At 38.7% G+C, this 21,425-nt stretch overlaps 2 protein-coding genes across 2 annotated transcripts in view; both read left to right on the forward strand.

Annotated features, from left to right (window-relative positions):
• WDR27 (WD repeat domain 27) overlaps positions 1–20,110 on the forward strand; it is an 896,914-nt gene extending 876,804 nt beyond the window's left edge. Inside the window, 1 exon segment of the mRNA XM_053712226.1 lies at positions 19,607–20,110. Coding sequence (XP_053568201.1) covers positions 19,607–19,654 — 48 coding nt within the window. The 3' untranslated portion in view covers positions 19,655–20,110.
• LOC128656834 (peptidyl-prolyl cis-trans isomerase FKBP4-like) lies at positions 14,757–16,709 on the forward strand. The gene is given in 2 exon segments (XM_053711000.1): positions 14,757–15,930; positions 15,933–16,709. Coding segments are annotated over 2 exon segments (1,329 nt in total). The 5' UTR covers positions 14,757–14,816; the 3' UTR covers positions 16,148–16,709.
• Positions 20,111–21,425: the final 1,315 nt, after the last annotated feature.

The raw sequence follows: 21,425 nt of genomic DNA on the forward strand, positions 1-21,425 counted from the left end.
CAGTTCATTATTTCAACTGTCATTTAATCGTTTAGTGCTTCTTGAGGCACAGTACGTTTTTGTTAAATAAGATTGTAACCAAGTTGCAAGTTTATTGCTAGTGTGTTAAACATGTCTGATTCAGAGGAAGATATCTGTGTCATTTGTTCCAATGCCAAGGTGGAGCCCAATAGAAATTTATGTACTAACTGTATTGATGCTACTTTAAATAAAAGCCAATCTGTACAAATTGAACAAATTTCACCAAACAGCGAGGGGAGAGTTATGCCGACTAACTCGCCTCACGTGTCAGTACCTGCATCTCCCGCCCGGGAGGTGCGTGATATTTTGGCGCCTAGTACATCTGGGCGGCCATTACAGATAACATTACAAGATATGGCTACTGTTATGACTGAAGTTTTGGCTAAATTACCAGAACTAAGAGGCAAGCGTGATCACTCTGGGGTGAGAACAGAGTGCGCTGATAATACTAGGGCCATGTCTGATACTGCGTCACAGCTTGCAGAACATGAGGACGGAGAGCTTCATTCTGTGGGTGATGGTTCTGATCCAAACAGATTGGATTCAGATATTTCAAATTTTAAATTTAAATTGGAGAACCTCCGTGTATTACTAGGGGAGGTTTTAGCGGCTCTTAATGATTGTAACACTGTTGCAATTCCAGAGAAATTGTGTAGGTTGGATAAATACTTTGCGGTACCGGCGAGTACTGACGTTTTTCCTATACCTAAGAGACTAACTGAAATTGTTACTAAGGAGTGGGATAGACCCGGTGTGCCGTTCTCACCCCCTCCTATATTTAGAAAGATGTTTCCAATAGACGCCACCACACGGGACTTATGGCAAACGGTCCCTAAGGTGGAGGGAGCAGTTTCTACTTTAGCTAAGCGTACCACTATCCCGGTGGAGGATAGCTGTGCTTTTTCAGATCCAATGGATAAAAAATTAGAGGGTTACCTTAAGAAAATGTTTGTTCAACAAGGTTTTATATTGCAACCCCTTGCATGCATCGCGCCGATTACGGCTGCGGCAGCATTTTGGATTGAGTCTCTGGAAGAGAACCTTAATTCAGCTACGCTGGACGACATTACGGACAGGCTTAGAGTCCTTAAACTAGCTAATTCATTTATTTCGGAGGCCGTAGTACATTTAACCAAACTTACGGCTAAGAACTCAGGATTCGCCATTCAGGCACGTAGGGCGCTGTGGCTAAAATCCTGGTCAGCTGATGTAACTTCTAAGTCCAAATTACTTAATATACCTTTCAAGGGGCAAACTTTATTTGGGCCCGGTTTGAAAGAAATTATCGCTGACATTACAGGAGGTAAGGGCCACGCCCTGCCTCAAGACAAAGCCAAAGCTAAGGCTAGACAGTCTAATTTTCGTCCCTTTCGGAATTTCAAAGCAGGAGCAGCATCAACTTCCACTGCACCAAAACAGGAAGGAGCTGTTGCTCGTTACAGACAAGGCTGGAAACCTAACCAGTCCTGGAACAAGGGCAAGCAGGCCAGGAAACCTGCTGCTGCCCCAAAGACAGCATGAACCGAGGGCCCCCGATCCGGGACCGGATCTAGTGGGGGGCAGACTCTCTCTCTTCGCCCAGGCTTGGGCAAGAGATGTTCAGGATCCCTGGGCGCTAGAGATCATATCTCAGGGATACCTTCTAGATTTCAAATTCTCTCCCCCAAGAGGGAGATTTCATCTGTCAAGGTTGTCAACAAACCAGATAAAGAAAGAAGCGTTTCTACGCTGTGTACAAGATCTGTTATTAATGGGAGTGATCCATCCGGTTCCGCGGTCGGAACAAGGACAAGGGTTTTACTCAAACCTGTTTGTGGTTCCCAAAAAAGAGGGAACTTTCAGGCCAATCTTGGATTTAAAGATCCTAAACAAATTCCTAAGAGTTCCATCGTTCAAAATGGAAACTATTCGGACAATCTTACCCATGATCCAAAAGGGTCAGTACATGACCACAGTGGATTTAAAGGATGCTTACCTTCACATACCGATTCACAAAGATCATTACCGGTATCTAAGGTTTGCCTTCTTAGACAGGCATTACCAGTTTGTAGCTCTTCCATTCGGGTTGGCTACGGCTCCAAGAATCTTCACAAAGGTTCTGGGTGCCCTTCTGGCGGTACTAAGACCGCGAGGAATTTCGGTAGCTCCGTACCTAGACGACATTCTGATACAAGCTTCAAGCTTTCAAACTGCCAAGTCTCATACAGAGTTAGTTCTGGCATTTCTAAGGTCGCATGGATGGAAAGTGAACGAAAAGAAGAGTTCTCTTTTTCCTCTCACAAGAGTTCCATTCTTAGGGACTCTTATAGATTCTCTGGAAATGAAGATTTATCTGACAGAAGACAGATTAACAAAGCTTCTAAATGCTTGCCGTGTCCTTCATTCCATTCAACTCCCGTCAGTAGCTCAATGCATGGAGGTGATCGGCTTAATGGTAGCAGCAATGGACATAGTTCCCTTTGCACGTCTACATCTCAGACCGCTGCAATTGTGCATGCTAAGTCAGTGGAATGGGGATTACTCAGACTTGTCCCCTACTCTGAATCTGGATCAAGAGACCAGAAACTCTCTTCTATGGTGGCTTTCTCGGCCACATCTGTCCAGGGGGATGCCATTCAACAGGCCGGACTGGACAATTGTAACAACAGACGCCAGCCTACTAGGTTGGGGCGCTGTCTGGAATTCTCTGAAGGCTCAGGGACAATGGAGTCAGGAGGAAAGTCTCCTACCAATAAACATTCTGGAATTGAGAGCAGTTCTCAATGCCCTTCTGACTTGGCCCCAGTTAAAAACTCGGGGGTTCATCAGGTTTCAGTCGGACAACATCACGACTGTAGCGTACATCAACCATCAAGGAGGGACAAGAAGCTCCCTAGCAATGATGGAAGTATCAAAGATAATTCGCTGGGCAGAGTCTCACTCTTGCCACCTGTCAGCAATCCACATCCCGGGAGTGGAGAACTGGGAGGCGGATTTCTTGAGTCGCCAGACTTTTCATCCGGGGGAGTGGGAACTTCATCCGGAGGTCTTTGCCCAAATACTTCGACATTGGGGCAAACCAGAGATAGATCTCATGGCGTCTCGCCAGAACGCCAAACTTCCTCGCTACGGATCCAGATCCAGGGATCCGGGAGCTGTTCTGATAGATGCTTTGACAGCACCTTGGAACTTCGGGATGGCTTATGTGTTTCCACCCTTCCCGCTGCTTCCTCGATTGATTGCCAAAATCAAACAGGAGAGAGCATCAGTGATTCTAATAGCACCTGCATGGCCACGCAGGACTTGGTATGCAGATCTAGTGGACATGTCATCCTGTCCGCCTTGGTCTCTACCTCTAAGACAGGACCTTCTGATACAGGGTCCATTCAAACATCAAAATCTAACTTCTCTGAAGCTGACTGCTTGGAAATTGAACGCTTGATTTTATCAAAACGTGGTTTTTCTGAGTCGGTTATTGATACCCTGATACAGGCTAGGAAACCTGTTACTAGAAGGATTTACCATAAGATATGGCGTAAATACCTATACTGGTGTGAATCCAAAGATTACTCCTGGAGTAAGGTTAGGATTCCTAGGATATTGTCCTTTCTACAAGAAGGTTTAGAAAAGGGTTTATCGGCTAGCTCATTAAAGGGACAGATCTCAGCTCTGTCCATCTTGTTACACAGGCGTCTGTCAGAAAATCCAGACGTCCAGGCTTTTTGTCAGGCTTTAGCTAGGATCAAGCCTGTGTTTAAAACTGTTGCTCCGCCATGGAGTTTAAACTTAGTTCTTAACGTTTTACAGGGTGTTCCGTTTGAACCCCTTCATTCCATTGATATAAAATTGTTATCTTGGAAAGTTCTGTTTTTAATGGCTATTTCCTCGGCTCGAAGAGTCTCTGAGTTATCAGCCTTACATTGTGATTCTCCTTATCTGATCTTTCACTCAGACAAGGTAGTTCTGCGTACTAAACCTGGGTTCTTACCTAAGGTAGTCACTAACAGGAATATCAATCAAGAGATTGTTGTTCCATCCTTGTGTCCAAATCCTTCTTCAAAGAAGGAACGTCTTCTACACAATCTGGATGTAGTTCGTGCCTTCAAGTTCTACTTGCAGGCAACTAAGGATTTTCGACAAACGTCTTCCCTGTTTGTCGTGTACTCTGGTCAGAGGAGAGGTCATAGGGCTTCGGCTACCTCTCTCTCCTTCTGGCTTCGTAGCATAATTCGTTTAGCCTATGAGACTGCTGGACAGCAGCCTCCTGAAAGAATTACAGCTCATTCTACTAGAGCTGTGGCTTCCACTTGGGCCTTTAAAAATGAGGCCTCTGTTGAACAGATTTGCAAGGCTGCAACTTGGTCTTCGCTTCATACTTTTTCCAAATTTTACAAATTTGACACTTTTGCTTCTTCGGAGGCTATTTTTGGGAGAAAGGTTCTTCAGGCAGTGGTTCCTTCTGTATAATGAGCCTGCCTATCCCTCCCGTCATCCGTGTACTTTTGCTTTGGTATTGGTATCCCAGAAGTAATGATGACCCGTGGACTGATCACACATAACAGAAGAAAACATAATTTATGCTTACCTGATAAATTCCTTTCTTCTGTTGTGTGATCAGTCCATGGCCCGCCCTGTTTTTTAAGGCAGGTAAATATTTTTTAAATTATACTCCAGTCACCACTACACCCTTGGCTTCTCCTTTCTCGTTGGTCTTTGGTCGAATGACTGGAGGTGACGTAGAGGGGAGGAGCTATATAGCAACTCTGCTGGGTGAATCCTCTTGCACTTCCTGTAGGGGAGCAGATAATATCCCAGAAGTAATGATGACCCGTGGACTGATCACACAACAGAAGAAAGGAATTTATCAGGTAAGCATAAATTATGTTTTTCAGATGCACCAAGAACTGCGGGTGCAATGATAAATGCTGACAGCGGACATGATAGGCTACATTGTATCATGTCCGCTCTCACTATGATAAATCTACCCCTTAGTGTTTAATGTCCCTTTAAAATGTACATGTAAATAAATATAGCAGAAATGTAGGACACAGCTGTATTCATCAGTAAATGAGCATTAGAGAAAGTTTTCTGTTAGCCATTGAGCATAAGTAGGAAGTAGACATGGGTGATGTTTTTTTTTGGGGGGGTACTATGTTGTTACTATTTTGCTAAATGCGTGTAACACAATTTACCATACCTTGGTTGGGAGCATGATTTTGCTAATTATCTCTGATTTATATATAATGTAAACAGTGGTCAACATTCACTGAAAGTCCTTTCCAGCTTTACTAGTTGCTGTCTTATTGTATGCAGCTAATTCACTAAATAATGTAAAGATGAGTGAGCTTTAATGAATTAAAGGGACATTAAATTCCAAATTTAACTTTCATGATTCAGAATGGGTGTGTAATTTGAAACTTTCCAATTTACTTTTATCATCAAATTTGCTTTTTCTGTTGGTATTTTTTGTTAAAGACCAGTCAACACAGTAGATTTACATAATCAACAAATGCATGATAACAAGACAATGCAATAGCACTTAGTCTGAACTTCAAATGAGTAGTAGATTTTTTTTCTGACAATTTTAAAAGTTATGTCTTTTTCCACTCCCCCTTTACCATGTGACAGCCATCAGCCAATCACAAATGCATACACGTACCATTTGAAAGCCATCAGCCATTCACAAATGCATACACACTTATTCTTGCACATGCTCAGTAGGAGCTGGCGACTCAAAAAATTTAAATATAAAAAGACTGTGCACATTTTGTTAACGGAAGTAAATTGGAAAGTTGTTTAAAATGACATGCTCTATCTGAATAATGAAAGTTTAATTTTGATTGAGTGTCCCTCATATGCTGATTTCTAAGACTCTGCAGTCTGCCTCTTATTTCACTGTCTGGCTGTGAATAGCTAATCACATGTACTGTTTGTTTGTGTGTGGAATATAGATAACATTGTACTCATCCCCATGGATTTACTTATGAGAGGGCACTGATTGTCTAAAATGCAAGTCTGTCAAAAGATCTGAGATAAGGGGGCTGCCTGCAGAGGCTTAGATACAAGGTAATCATAGAGGTAAAATGTGTATTAAAGGGACAGTCAACACCAGAATTTGTGTTGTTTTAAAAGATAGATAATCCTTTAATTACCCAGTTTTGCATAACCAACACAGTTATAATTATACACGTTTTACCTCTGTAATTTCCTTGAATCTAAGCCTCTGCAGACTGCCCCTTTATTTAATTTCTTTTGACAGACTTGCATCTTAGCCAATCAGCGCTCACTCCTAAATTCACGTGCATGAGCTCAATGTTATCTATATGAAACACATGAACTAATCCCCTCTAGTGGTGAAAAACTGTCAAAATGCATTTAGCTTATAGGCGGCCTTCAAGGTCTAAGAAATTAGCATATGAACCTCCTAGGTTTAGCTTTCAACTAAGAATACCAAGAGAACAAAGCAAAATTGGTGATAAAAGTAAATTGGAAAGTAAATTGGATTCAAATTACGTGCCCTATTTGAATCATGAAAGTTTTTTTGGACTTGACTGTCCCTTTAATATAACTGTGTTCATTATGCAAAACTGGTTAATGGTAAATAAAGGGATTATCTATCTTTTAAACAATAACATTTTTTGGTGTTTACTATCCCTTAAAGGGATCCTATATTGAGTCAAATACATGTGGATAAAATTATAATCTTAATAAATCTAATTAAACCGATTTGAAAGTGAAAATACATATCATGTTACCTTTTGTAAGCTAGTTTACACACTCTCACAATCTAATTCTCACTAATCAGCCTGGAAGGAAATAAGATCAACACAAATATATAAGGAGGTAATATTAAAAATGTAAGGGAAAAAGAGAGATTATTTTTCTAAATGTTACATATTTTACCAGTTTATAGTTGTCAACTACAATTTATCATTTAGGGGCCAAATTATCAAGCTCCGAATGGAGCTTGATGCCCCTGTTTCTGCGCAAGCCTTCAGGCTCGCCGGAAACAGCAGTTATGAAAAGACCGCTGCTCCATAACTGGTCCGCCTGCTCTGAGGCTGCGAACATCAATCCGCCCGATCCTATATGATCGGGCTGATTGACACCCCCTGCTAGTGGCCGATTGGCCACGAATCTGCAGGGGGCAGCATTGCACAAGCAGTTCACTTGAACTGCTTGTGGAATGTTAAATGCCGACAGCGTATGCTGTCGTCATTCATCGATGTCTTTCGGACATGATCCACTGAGCGGATCATGTCGGACAGACCGATGGTAAATCGGCCCCTTAGTGTTCATATTAACAGATGTGGTTTATGGTTTTTCTCTAAATGATGTAGAGTTTTGTGAAATTTCAAAGAAAATTAATGGGATGTTATGGGACATAATTTGCAACAGATAATTTTGTGAAAGACATTAAAAAAAACACACAATAGTTCTGCATTGCTGTAAAATATTAATGCAATAGTCTTAGTAAATCTTTATATTTATGAACAAGTTTGCACTGATATTGTCAAAGAATCAGTTAAATGATTTTTAAACATTTTAATGACACATTAAATTATTAAAGGGACAGTAAAGTTATAATTAGATATTCATGATTTAGACAGAGAATACAATTTTAAACAACTTCCCAATTTACTTCTATTATTTAATTTGCTTCCTTCCCTTGTTTCCCTTAGCTGAAAGGTTTATGTAGGTAAGCTCAGGAGCAGCAAAGAACCTAGGTTCTAGCTGCTGATTGTTCGCTGCATATATATACTGATTGTCATTGGCTCACCCATGTGTTCAGTTAGAAACCAGTAATGCATTGCTGCTCCTTCAACAAATGATACCAAATGAATTAAACAATAGATAATAGAATTAAATTAGAAAGTTGTTTTAAATTGTACTTTTGGGTTTCATGTCCCTTTAATTTTATATTTATTTTGTTAAATGATCATTTCTTGCTGCTTCTTATCATGAGTGATATTAAACTAAAAACAGTTCATCATACAGAAACGAGCAACTATTAAATACGAATGGGGTCAGCTGCCAGTATGCTGTGAAGGCAGGTGTACAAGTTCTGAAGTTGAGAACCTTGTCCGCATGACTTTTAGTACATGGGGCCCAATGTTAGCAGTGGCAAATCTGGCCTGACCCTTTTGTAGCGCTACAGTTCACCAATAACCATTAGCATTAAACCTGAGTGAGTACTCTTGATTACTGAACCCACAATGTGGTGATATTGAGAACAGAAGCGGTTATTATTCAATCTGGATAGGTGATTTGCACAGCAAAGTGGAGAACTATAGGGTCCTGGGAAATACTTGTTGTTTTAATTTAAGGACATTGAACTTACTATAAGGCATTATACCTTCAATCCTGATAAATTGCGCACGCCATCTCTAATCGTTATTTGTGGTCTGACTAATATTGATAAACTTTAAATGGGATCATCCAAGACTCTTTTTCAGCAAATAACCACTTAATTAAATGGATAATTCCAACTTGTGGAACTACTTTAATCACTTATATTTAGTTTTGGGAGCTCCCTAACTCTTAAAGTCACAGAATGCAATTAGGGTATACAACAAAGTAATCTTTAGAGATTTGATGATGACAGGGCCGGCTTAACAATGGGACCAACTGGGTCCAACGGACCCAGGTGGCACTTGACAGGGGGCAGCACATTAGGATGGTAGCCATATGTGAATATAAAGCTGGTACCTACCCTTATAGTGTGCAAATGTATTTATTACCTGTGACTCCTCATAACCCAGTAAGTGATATTAACCCCTTCCCTGCTGTAGGAGGAGCTAGCCGTGCATATTACTGTGCTTGATTAATAAACTTTACATTGTGCAATATTATTTATTTATCTGCATGGATTGTCTGTGAGACCCTCATATCCCAGCAAGTGATATTAACTCCTTACCTGCTGCAAGAGGAGCCAGCAGTGCATATTACTGCGCTGTTGAGGACTTTTGTTCTTAAAAAAATTATTTTGAAGTATCTATCATTTCATCATGTGTGTTTTTTTATTATATTGTAACCAATTTTTGATAATTTTGGATTCAATGTTTTGGGTTGTGTCACAACATACACCTTTAAGAAATAAGCATTTTTTTCTTAATTGTCATGAGCTTGATAGGAATTTCTGTCCTGGTAAGGGAAAAGCAATTTACTTCCTCCAGGAATTCTATAACTAGTCTTCACATTTAGCTTTAATTTATCAATGTGCACCATTCCTCCTACATACAGTATATCTGATGGTACTTTGGTACAATATATATCTATACCTATATATATATATATATATATATATATATATATATATATATATATATATATATATATATATTTGCATAAATAAAAAGAGAGAAGCGCTTAAACTGGAAACGAACAATAGCATAATAGCTTGTTCTATGGCTAGTTACCACCCAAGAAGCAGCCTCTTTTTGCTCAACATTTGCCTTTCACAGAGAAGAACTTTCCTGAAGCATATCAGTCTGATCCTGACTTCACAGTACAGTCCAGCCCCGAAATACCAGGCAATTCTTCTCTGAATGAGAGAAACAGCAAGACCCCAGACGTACGTTTTCGGCCTATTGTGGGCCTCGTCAGTGAGGTGCAGCCATATCCCTTTAGGCACACTGAGCAACGGGTCCACGTCTGGATTCCCGCATCACACTTAGGGAGACTTCCCAAAATGTCATAATTTGCATAAATAAAAAGAGAAAAACGCTCAACCTGGAAACGAACAATAGCATAATAGCTTGTTCTATGGTTAGTTACCACCCAAGAAGCAGCCTGTTTTTGCTCAACATGTGCCTTTCACAGAGAAGAACTTTCCTGAAGCATATCAGTCAGATCCTGGCTTCACAGTAGAGTCCAGCCCCGAAATACCAGGCAATCCTTCTCTGAACGAGAGAAACAGCAAAACCCCAGACGTTCGTTTTGGCCTATTGTTTTTCACACACACACACATATATATATATATATATATATATATATATATAATTATATATAGGTAAATATATATATACAGTATATATATATGTATACCTATTTAGAAATACTTGGAACATAATCTGCTATTTTAAGAACATTGTAATGTAAAATATATACAGTAAATACAAAGTATAACACTTTATTAAATATGAATATTACATAAATATGTTTTCTTTCCTCAGACATGGAGAATCCACAACGTCATTCCAATTACTAGTGGGAATATCACTCCTGGCCAGCAGGAGGAGGCAAAGAGCACCACAGCAAAGCTGTTAAGTGTCACTCCCTTACCCATAATCCCCAGTTATTCTCTTTGCCTCTGTCAATGGAGGAGGTGAAGTTTGGTGTCAAGATATGTATTCCTTTTTTGGGTACCTTTCCCTGCAAGCAAGGATTTGGGTTTAGCTGTGTCCACGTCAATCTCTTGAGTAAGAGTAGTGGTGGCTTTTAAGCAGTTAGGTAGTGGTGAGGTGGTCCTTATTTTGGTTTCCTAACATATTGCTGCCCTAGTCAAAGAAAGCCAGAGTTGGTTACTCTGTTCTTTCTTTTTCTACAGGTCCCTGTGAGGAGAATGTGTGAGAATGTGTCCTTTCACGCCTTGTGACCTGTCTTCCTGCCGGACAGCTAGACTGCAGGTAAGTGCTTTTGTCTTCTAGGTCTTGGAGACTTGCACTTCAGAAGAATATTACATTTGCAGTATATGGGGACATTTTTAATCCTTTATACAGGATACATTTAGTCAGTGGACAGGCACAATGTGTATGTGGAGACAAGGGGTTAATCTTCCCTTTATTGGGACGTTTTTCCTCTTTAGGACTAAATCTGCAAAATACTTTTATTATGTCTTAAATTATATAATGGGCTTATGTTTAATCTGGGCTAATTGGGTTTTTATTAGGCAGTTTACCGGGCTATAACTGTCAGACTGCTTGGAGTTGCGTCTGTGGAATTTTCGCTCCTTTCATAACTTCAAAGGTCAAAAGTCTTCCTCTCCTTCCAAGCAGGAGCAGTCCAAGTCTTCTTGGAAACCCAATCAATCTTGGAACAAGGGTAAGCAATCTAAGAAACCCTCAGCTGAGTCTAAGTCAGCATGAAGGGCCTGCCCCCTGTCTGGGATCTGGGATCGGATCAAGTGGGGGCAGGCTTTCCATGTTTTGTCAAGCGTGGATTTGAGATGTCCCAGATCCTTGGGCTGTGGATATAGTATCTCAGGATTACAAAATAGAGGGGCAGGGGCAGATTCCACCTCTCAAGATTATCTGCAGACCAGGTAAAAAGAGAGGCATTCTTGAACTGTGTTCAGGACCTTTTCTCCTTGGGAGTGATTGTTCCATTCCTCTAATGGGACAGGGTCTAGGATTTTAATCAAATCTGTTTGTGGTTCCAAAAAAGAGGGAACTTTTCGACCCATTTTAGATCTGAAGTGTCTCAACAAATCAGGGTACTGTCCTTCAAAATGGAAACCATATGTTCCATTCTTCTTTTGGTCCAAGAGGGTCAGTTCATAAAGACCTGAAGGACGCGTATCTATATGTTCCCATCCACAGGGATCATCACAAATTCCTGAGATTAGCTTTTCTAGACAAGCACTTTCAGTTTGTGGCTCTACCGTTTAGCCTTGCCACAGCTCCCAGAATTTTCTCAAAGGTTCTGGGAGCTCTCTTGGCAGTGGTCAGGTCTCGGAGAATTGCAGTGGCGCCCTACCTGGACGACATTTTGGTTCAGACGCCATCTTTTCAACAAGCAAACTTTCATACAGAGATTTTGTTGTCTTTTCTACGTTCCCACGGATGGAAAGTGAATATGAAGAAGAGTTCCCTTGTTCCAGCTACAAAGGTGGTTTTCTTATAGATTCCCTATCTATGAAAATTTTTCTAACGGAGGTCAGAAAATCCAAAATTCTTTGCTCTTGCCTCATTCTACAGTCTACTGTTCGGCCTTCAGTGGCTTAATGTATGGAGGTAATTGGTCTGATGGTTGCTTCCATGGACATAATTCCAATTGCTCAATTCCATTTGAGAGCTCTGCAATTATGCATGCTCAGACAGTGGAACAGAGACCATTCAGATCTATCTCAGAGGATAGATCTAGAACAGTCGACAAGAGACTCTCTCCCGTGGTGGCTTTCTCAGGAGCATCTGTCTCAGGGCACAGGCTTCCGGAGACCTTCCTGGGTGATCGTGACCATGGACGCCAGCCCGTTAGGCTGGGGAGCAGTCTAGGACTCATTAAAGGCACAGGGACTATGGACTCGGAAGGAGTCTGCTCTCCCAATAAACATCTTGGAGTTGAGAGCAATTTACAATGCTCTGATGGCTTGGCCTCAATTGTCCTTAGCCCGGTTTATCAGGTTCCAATCGGAAAACATCACCTTAGTGGCTTACATCAACCACCAGGGAGGAACTCAGAGTTTCTTAGCCATGAAGGAGGTGGCACAGATTATTCTGTGGGTGGAAGCTCACAGACCTCGACACCTTTGTATTATTCCTTTTTCCATTTCCCTTTGGTCGAATGATTGGGGATTATGGGTAAGGGAGTGACACTTCTCTTCCTGCTGGCCAGGAGTGATATTCCCACTAGTAATTGGAATGACGTTGTGGACACTCCATGTCCGGAAAGAAAGACATTTTTTCAGGTAAGCATAATTTTTTTTCTCATGTTTTCATCTACTTAACTGCAAAGGGCTCCAATGCACTTTTTTAATAAAATTGGGACCTTAGTCACACAATATGGCCATATTTTGCTTAGCCAGTCACCACTTACAAGGTGCCCCAATATAGACTGGTCCTAACACTACAGTCCTTTTGCCACAGAGGGCTGAATCATTCCTGCTTTTACTATTCATAATAGAATGAGACTCCCTAGCTTAATATTCACAACTCCATTACACTGTCATGAGCACACCTGAGCTTGGGTGGGGTGCTTAAACCAATGGGACTGACCATCTCCCATTGGTTTAAGCACCCCACCCAAGCTCAGGTGTGCTTGTGACAGTGTAATGGAGTTGTGAATATTAAGCTAGGGAGTCTCATTCTATTATGAAGAGTAAAAGCAGGAATGATTCAGCCCTCTGTGGCAAAAGGACTGTAGTGTTAGGACCAGTCTATATTGGGGCACCTTGTAAGTGGTGACTGGCTAAGCAAAATATGGCCATATTGTGTGACTAAGATCCCAATTTTATTTAAAAAGAATAGTTGTCTCTTGATGTTGTTTGCAGGCATTTTTTTGCAGCAGTTCAAAAAATATGTTGTGCTTTTGAAAATGGATGTGCGCCGATACCTTTTTGTTTGTGTAATTACTGGGTCATATTGGCAGCACTCCCAAAGATGTGTATATAAACTTTTTGGAAGGTGTGCTAAAAAAAACACATTTTGTATCTATCTATCTATATATATATAGTGACCAGTACTGGGTCCCTTTGTGAAAGATTGGGTGATTGGCTCGATCACATACTTCAACCCACCATGCTGGCTCTCCCAGGATATATTAGGGATAGCGCACATTTAATCACACAACTTAAAGACATTAATTGGAAAGATACATATACATGGACCACCATTGATGTCGCTGCTCTATTCTCCAACATCCCTCATACGTTGGGCCTTAGAGCAGTGGATGCTATGCTACACCGACACTCTAATTATGGAGATGAATTCATATCTTTCATTGTCCAAATTACTGACTTTCTACTTCAAAATAATTTCTTTATATACCTAGGAGATTATTATTTACAAAGATGCGGCACAGCGATGGGGGCAAAATTTGCCCCCGCCTATGCCAACATCTATATGGGGTGGCTGGAATGAAACCGTATTTTTTCAAGCTCCTTTCCCTTTACCACCAATGTCATCATGTACGGTCGTTTCATCGATGACATTATAATCATTTGGCATTGTCACGATGGACATTCAGTGGACAAATTCATAGATTATATGAATCATAATAATTACAATTTGACTTTTACAGCAAATAAAAATGCAACTAAAATTGACTTTTTGGACCTCAGTATAGAGAGTAGGGGGTGACAAAATTTTCACATGTACGTACCGAAAACCACTGGCACGCAATACGATATTGCATGCCGATTCTTGTCACCTCTCCCATCTAAAGAGAGGTATCCCAAAGGCACAATATTTACGATTGCGCCAAAACTGTACAGAACTAAATCAATATCATACACAAGCACATGAACTGACAGCTCGACTAGTGGATAGGGGCTATCAGAAGCACCTATTAACACTCATCCAAGAACAAGTAGGGAGGATAAACAGACAAGATTTACTTATAACTAATTCCAAGAAAAGGAACATTGAATTTAATCGAACTAGTACAAACAGCAATATGCTATTCATTACCCAATTTAGCAAACAATATCAACAGATCTGTAGAATAGTAAAAAAGAACTTGACCATCCTAAAAGGTGATGAAACATTATCAAACATCCTTACACAAGGTGTCAGATGTGTAGCTAGAAAAGCTCCAACTTTAGGTGACATCACAAGGAAGAACTTTGCAGGAAAACCCACTACCAACACTAACTGGCTAAGCCTTAGACCTGGCTGTTTCAAATGTGGGCATGTCCCCTGTAAGGGCTGTACTTGTATTACAGTTACTAATACATTCTCTTCAAATATCACTAAACAAACTTTTCTGATAAGAGACAGGATAGATTGTAATTCCTTATTTGTAATCTATCTAATTAACTGTTTATCCTGCTCGAGCCAATATGTAGGTATAACGACCCGTCCATTAAAGGACAGGATTCGACTCGACACTACAACACAGCTGCTAATAGGGCCCCTTAATCCCCAGTCTTCTGCACAATGACAGCCGAGGAACTCAAAACAGAGGGACCCCAGAACATAGCCATGGAGGGGACAGACATCACTCCAAAATGCGACCAGGGGGTGCTGAAGCTGATAAAGAAGGAAGGCACAGGGGAGGAATGTCCTATGATTGGGGACAAAGTTAGTGTACATTATACAGGATGGCTATTGGATGGGACTCAGTTTGATTCCAGCAGAGATAGGAAGGACAAATTCACATTTGACCTGGGGAAAGGACAAGTTATCAAGGCATGGGACATTGCTGTGGCAACTATGAAAATTGGAGAGATTTGTCAAATTATTTGTAAACCAGAGTATGCCTATGGGGCTTCAGGCAGTCCTCCTAAAATCCCACCCAATGCTGTGTTGGTTTTTGAGGTGGAGCTTTTTGACTTTCAAGGTGAAGACCTCTCTGGGGAAGATGATGGCGGAATCATACGAAGGATTAGAGTTAAAGGCTAAGGCTACTCCAGGCCCAATGGTGGGGCTATAGTGGAGTTGTATTTGAGGGGTACACATGCTGAACGAGTATTTGATGAAAGGGACTTGCAGTTTGAAGTAGGAGAAGGAGAAAGCCTTGGGATCCCACCTGGTGTAGAGAAAGCTGTACAGCAGATGGAGAAGGGTGAAGAAGCAGTGCTGTATCTGAAGTCGAAATATGGGTTTGGAAGTGCTGGCAACGAAAAATTCCAGATCCCTCCTGGTGCTGATGTGCAATATGAAGTCAAACTTAAAAGCTTTGAAAAGGCAAAGGAGTCTTGGGAAATGAACACGGAGGAAAAGCTGGAACAAGGACTTCTGGTTAAGGAGCGGGGAACACAGTTTTTTAAGGAAGGTCGTTACCGTCAGGCTGTTAACCAGTATAAGAAAATCATGTCATGGTTGGAACATGAGTCGGGTCTCTCACCAGAAGAGGACAGCAAAGCAAAATCACTGATCCTTGCAGCCTCCCTTAATTTAGCTGCTTGCTTCCTAAAACTAGTGGAACAGCCTGCAGCCCTGGAGCATTGTCAGAAGGCTTTAGAGTTGGACCCTGTTAATGAGAAAGGCCTGTTCCGACGAGCTGAAGCCTACATGGCGGTGAATGAGCTGGAGCTAGCACGGGAGGATTTCTAGGGCAGTGCCAGCAACGCATCCGCCAGCAGCAAGAAAAAGAGCGGAAGATCTATGCTAATATGTTCCAAAGACTGGCAGAAAAGGAGAGCAAGGAGGAAACCATGCAAGTTTCACAGCAACAACCTTCCAACAGTGATGTCGAGATGAGTGATGGAAAAGCAGTGAATGAAGAAACTGAGCCAGACGCAGCCATGGACAGTTCATCCGCATAGAATCTTTAGAAATCTGTATTATCAGGACTCAAATTACTTTATGTTAAAGGAAGTGAGGGATGTTGCAGGGATGGTGTGAACGGTTTGCGGTACAGACATAACACACTCTCTACCCTCCTCTTGAGCTGTGGTGGCATTTTTTGGGGGGTTCTTTTCATTCCAGCCTCTTCACACATTGTGTCTCAGGATTTTCTGCTCAATGCTTGGCTTGATAAAGGGCAGAATGTGTATAGACTGTTCCTACCATATTTGGGCCCATTCCCGGACCTGGAAGTTGTTCTATTTAATCCCCTCCAGTATGTGTTCTCTGAAGAGGGTTATGATATCCTTAATTATTCCCCTTTCTTGTCACGGTTCAGCAGCTATAGAACATTTTAGTTTCTCATGAATCTTGGGTCTTACTGTCTTCTTACCTACTTGGAATCTTGTATCTACCTTCATCATTCTCTGTTTCTCAATTGTCCTCTACCCTCCTTGTTTTGTCCCAATGTTTCTTATACCTTTGTAATATTGTTTTATTGTGTTAATATCCTGTACATTTTAAATAAATGAAATGGTTTTTCATGTTAAAAAAAAAAAAAAAAGGACAGGATTCGAGAACACCTACGTTCCTTAGATGAGAAAGAACCAAAAACACCTGTTGCTAAACATTTCAGAACTCATGGCATAGGTCCCAAATATTTTTCCTTTATTGGCATAGATACCATAAAACAACATCCCCGAGGGGGTGATAGAGGAAAAACCCTTCGAAAAAAAGAAATATTTTGGATAGTAAAATTACACACTAGGGCCCCAGATGGAATGAATAAAATAATGGATGTGGACCTCTTCACTGAATAGTTTAAAATAATTTCAAATAATTTCAAATAATTTTCTATAATATTACATAATTTCACATGACTTTAAATAATTTAAAAAAAATACTGCCTAGGCAGGTAGACAGTGAATTTAAATGTTCCGCTTGTGAGGTACAAAATAAATATTTGAGAGAATAAAATCTATATACATACACTTAAATAACAAACAAAATATAAGAAATACTAGATAACAAATATAAAAAATCTTTCTTTTCCTTATTGGAAAACTCTCTTCTCACCACGTAGGCCTCTTTGGCTGTTTAGATTGTGCTTGAATCTTACTTGTTGTTCCTACACTACTTCAATTGATCCCTAAATGGAGATGTTAGATTAGTTCTTTTCCTCCTTGACTCATTTACTTTTGTTCATATCTATTATATCCTTTATATTAAACCATCTATAGCTTACTGATGGTAGAACACATATATATCGGATATTAGATTGTCTCAATATGATATGGTTCAGATAATTGTGCATTACCACCTTACTTTTAGTCACTGTCTCAAAAGGTCTTTAAGTGACAGTTGACATGAGATGCTAATCCACAGCAGTGACATAGCTCAACACCATTGTTAAAATATGCCTTCTATCTGGACCACTTGGCTATATAATTTTCAAAAATAAGGATTTTGTCCTACAGAGTGTCCTTAGACCTAATACCATGTTTTTTTTAACTTATTGGTGTATATTGTTCGACACCAATATTGTAGGTCACTTTTCATTTTGGACACCAATATTATTCCTTAATATATGGTCTTGAGACATTATTCACAATGATTATTATCATATTTATGCTATAACATTTATTAAGATTTTATTTTACATTGGCTTTTAATTTCATTTTTATTTTAGTGATTATTTATGTTTTTTACTTTCGAAATATTATGTTATTTAGATAATATATTTAATTTAAATATTTGTCTATTTATAGATCCATTTATCTACTTTTTAAGCAAAATTTATTTGTATAAATATTACTTTACTTATTTGTTTATTTTTCTGTAAATGAAATTGTTTTTTGAAAATGTACTATGTTCACTATTGTTATTATTATATTATTTTATCTTAGTTTTTATTGTTAGGATATGTTATTGTGTGTATCGTTAGATATGAATATTATATCTTGCGAGACCTATGGAGGGGCGGACATTCTTTCACAAACAACTAACTATTCACCATTTGCCTATTTGCAATCTATAGTTTGTTTGTTGATTGGTTGCAGGCCCCTATATAGGTCTTGGTTCACCTAAACTCTTTAGCCTCTGATGAAGCGCATGTACGCATGCGCGAAATGCGTCAGGTGTCTATCTGTACCTACACCTGTCATTTGGCCATTTGGCTGAATAAAAGATATTAACTTCAAGTTTGTTGTCTCCGGGTCTCCTACTTTCTATCCCCCTGGTGGGATTTACCTTCTTCATTATATATATATATATATATATATATATATATATATATATAAAAATATATATATATATATATATATATATATATATATATATATATATATATATACATATGTATTAATGTGTTTATATGGGTATATACAGTATGTCTGTAAATACATACAGTAAATACACATGTAAATACATATGTCCAGATATATAAAAATATATATTTACATACATATACATTTTTAAAAATGTATATGTATGTATGTCTATGTTAAACCCTCTGCCTGCCTTTATTTCACACCTGAGACCTCATATCATTGAGTCCTTATAACTTGTGTGTGCAATATTTTTTTTAAAATATTTTTTATTACATAGTGTTATTAGAAGTGTAACTGTACTCTGTAATGTATATTTTATGTGTTTTTTGCAACTTTTAAGTTTTGTGAAAATATTATCCAGAGCTCTGAAATCACGTTAATCATTCCAGTGTAAATCGCAATGAGCGCAAACCCCGTAATAAACGTTTGTGCTCCACTAGTAATCTGGCCCTAGATGTCTTCAGTTAGAACATAGTAGTGCATTACTGCTCCTTTAGCAAAGGATAACAAGAAAATGAAGCCAAATTTTATAGTAGAAGTAAATTATAAAGTAGTTTAAAATTGTATGCTCTATCTAAATCATGAAAATAACATTTTGGTGTTTCATATCCTTTTAAATAAGAATATATTTTTACATGAAACCATTAAACCAAGTGCATTTATATAAACTTTAAATAACATGATTTTACTTGGGGTGGTGTATGCACACACTACGTAGAAATAGCAGGGACACAGTAACACTAATCATTTTGAAATCCATTAATTATTTATTTTTTATTTCATACATTTTTTTTAAGTTTGAATGAGGAATGCATTATACATAATGTACTTTTCTATTCTTGAATTTTAAATATGTATTCTATCTGTTTCTCATTTGTTAAACACGTGTTTTATATTAGTATTCTCTCCGGATGACTTTTGATTAAGGCAACAAAAGATGTTTCCTTATTGCTTTGATAATTGCAAATATAGGCTTTTATCTGACAATAAAGGCATGAATATCTTTTGATACCAAATATGTGTTTTAAGTTTTTAAGAGACATAATTTCAATGAAATACGTTTTGGAATGAATCCTTAACTTTTTTTTTCGTTATTTTTTTTTTATAAAGCTAACCACTGCAACATTGGACGGAAGAATACGAACGTTTGTTTCTTGATTGGACTACACCAATATAAAAATTATCATTCAATAGAATATTGTTACCAGCCGAAAAATAAAATACCCATCGACTTATATAAGAAACTCCAAGAGGGGGATTGAACGCCCCTTTTTCACTAAAACACCTTAGTCTCGCCTCCGTCTTCCCCATACACCCCCAATTTCTACCCCTTCACCCTTCCCTACACCTCCCATTCTAGTATAACACAGAAGATGTTGAAGCATAGGAGATATTTGATTTTACATCATCTTCTACTTGATTGAGAACCGAACCAGTTTGTTTCAGTAATTGTTTATTGTTATTTATAGTTACTTTATTGGCAACATATGCCACTCTGTATGGACTCAAATCAGGACATAATCTAACAGCCACATTTACTTGTCAGCCTGTACTATGCACCGCATGATATTATCTGCTTTGATTGTGTCTGTTTTGTAACATTTGTTAATAAAAATAAATATTAAAAAATTTATATTGTTAACAAAATCTTTAGGTGCTAGCTGGACAAGTGACAGTAGAAATCCTTTTTTTTTCTTTTAGTCGTGTTTTTAAATTTGGTTCAGTAATTATATTTGATGGTCCCCTGATATTTAAAATATTGTATGTAAATATAAATATATTGTTTTTGCATGAAAATATTGATGAGCAACTGGTTGCCTGTAGCCACATTGGACCCTCAGTGGCATTTCAGTAAAAAAAATACACTTGTTTTACCTTCAGAGAACATATATTCCTCTTGCTCCGTTGGGTGAATGTACAAGTGATATCGCCTGGATAGTACCCATATTGTAATAGTTAGTCAGGTGGAATGGACGGGGTTTAAATAACTGGCAGTCAAAAAAATTATTTTAAACTGCTAAAGTGTGGAATTGGACTTTTACCTCATTTAATTTGTACAGTTATTAGTTATCTCAGTCAGTTAACTAACACAGAACCACAACTGCAAGTCTTCACCATCATCTTTATAATGGACCCCACAAACAGCAGGACAGTGCACTAGCGGGGGTATGTTCTACATGAAACAGATGATCCATTTAACCCATCCTAAGGTTATTCTGCTGAACTTCATTCAGAGGTACTATTTATTTAAAGTTCTTAACTTGAAACCAACCAGAAAGCTTCATCACTTACGCCCTACAAAGGCCCAGGTCATTTGCAAGGTGGGCATTGGGTTCACTATAGTTCTGTCTTGTGTTATGTGTTAACTCTGAATCAGCATTTCTATTTAGACAGACTGGATTATCTGTACCTCAAACTTATCTGTTAATGGGTCACCTCGCCTATAAGAAGACTTATGATGAGGGTGTTACACACAAGCAACAGTTTGAAGTAATAGTTTTTTATGTTGACATAATATAGTAAAAGTTCCAAGTTACGACCATCATTATTATACAAAAGCAATGTGTAAGGCCAGTGTGTTCCTAGAAGTATTTATACAGTAAACATTTATCTGTTTGCTCCCCATTGTGTTTTATTAGAATATGATTTTTTACTGACAGAACAGAAAGAAAACAATAAATAAATAAAAAGAATAATGAAAAATCAGAACCAGGTGGTATTGTATTATATTTTCATGAAAAAGTAACTTTTCTTATGCTGTGACAGTAAAAATAGTATCAATATAATTATCTGGATACATTACATTTAAAAGATTAATTTAAAAAAATGCAGTTTTATTAAATGAAACATCAAGACTTGATAAATCTAGTCAATGGGAGAATAGTTTGATTACATATGTTATTTTCCAACTATTTGATGCATTTTTCAA

The sequence above is a fragment of the Bombina bombina genome, chromosome 4, assembly GCF_027579735.1.
Source record: "Bombina bombina isolate aBomBom1 chromosome 4, aBomBom1.pri, whole genome shotgun sequence".
Lineage (NCBI taxonomy): Eukaryota > Metazoa > Chordata > Amphibia > Anura > Bombinatoridae > Bombina > Bombina bombina.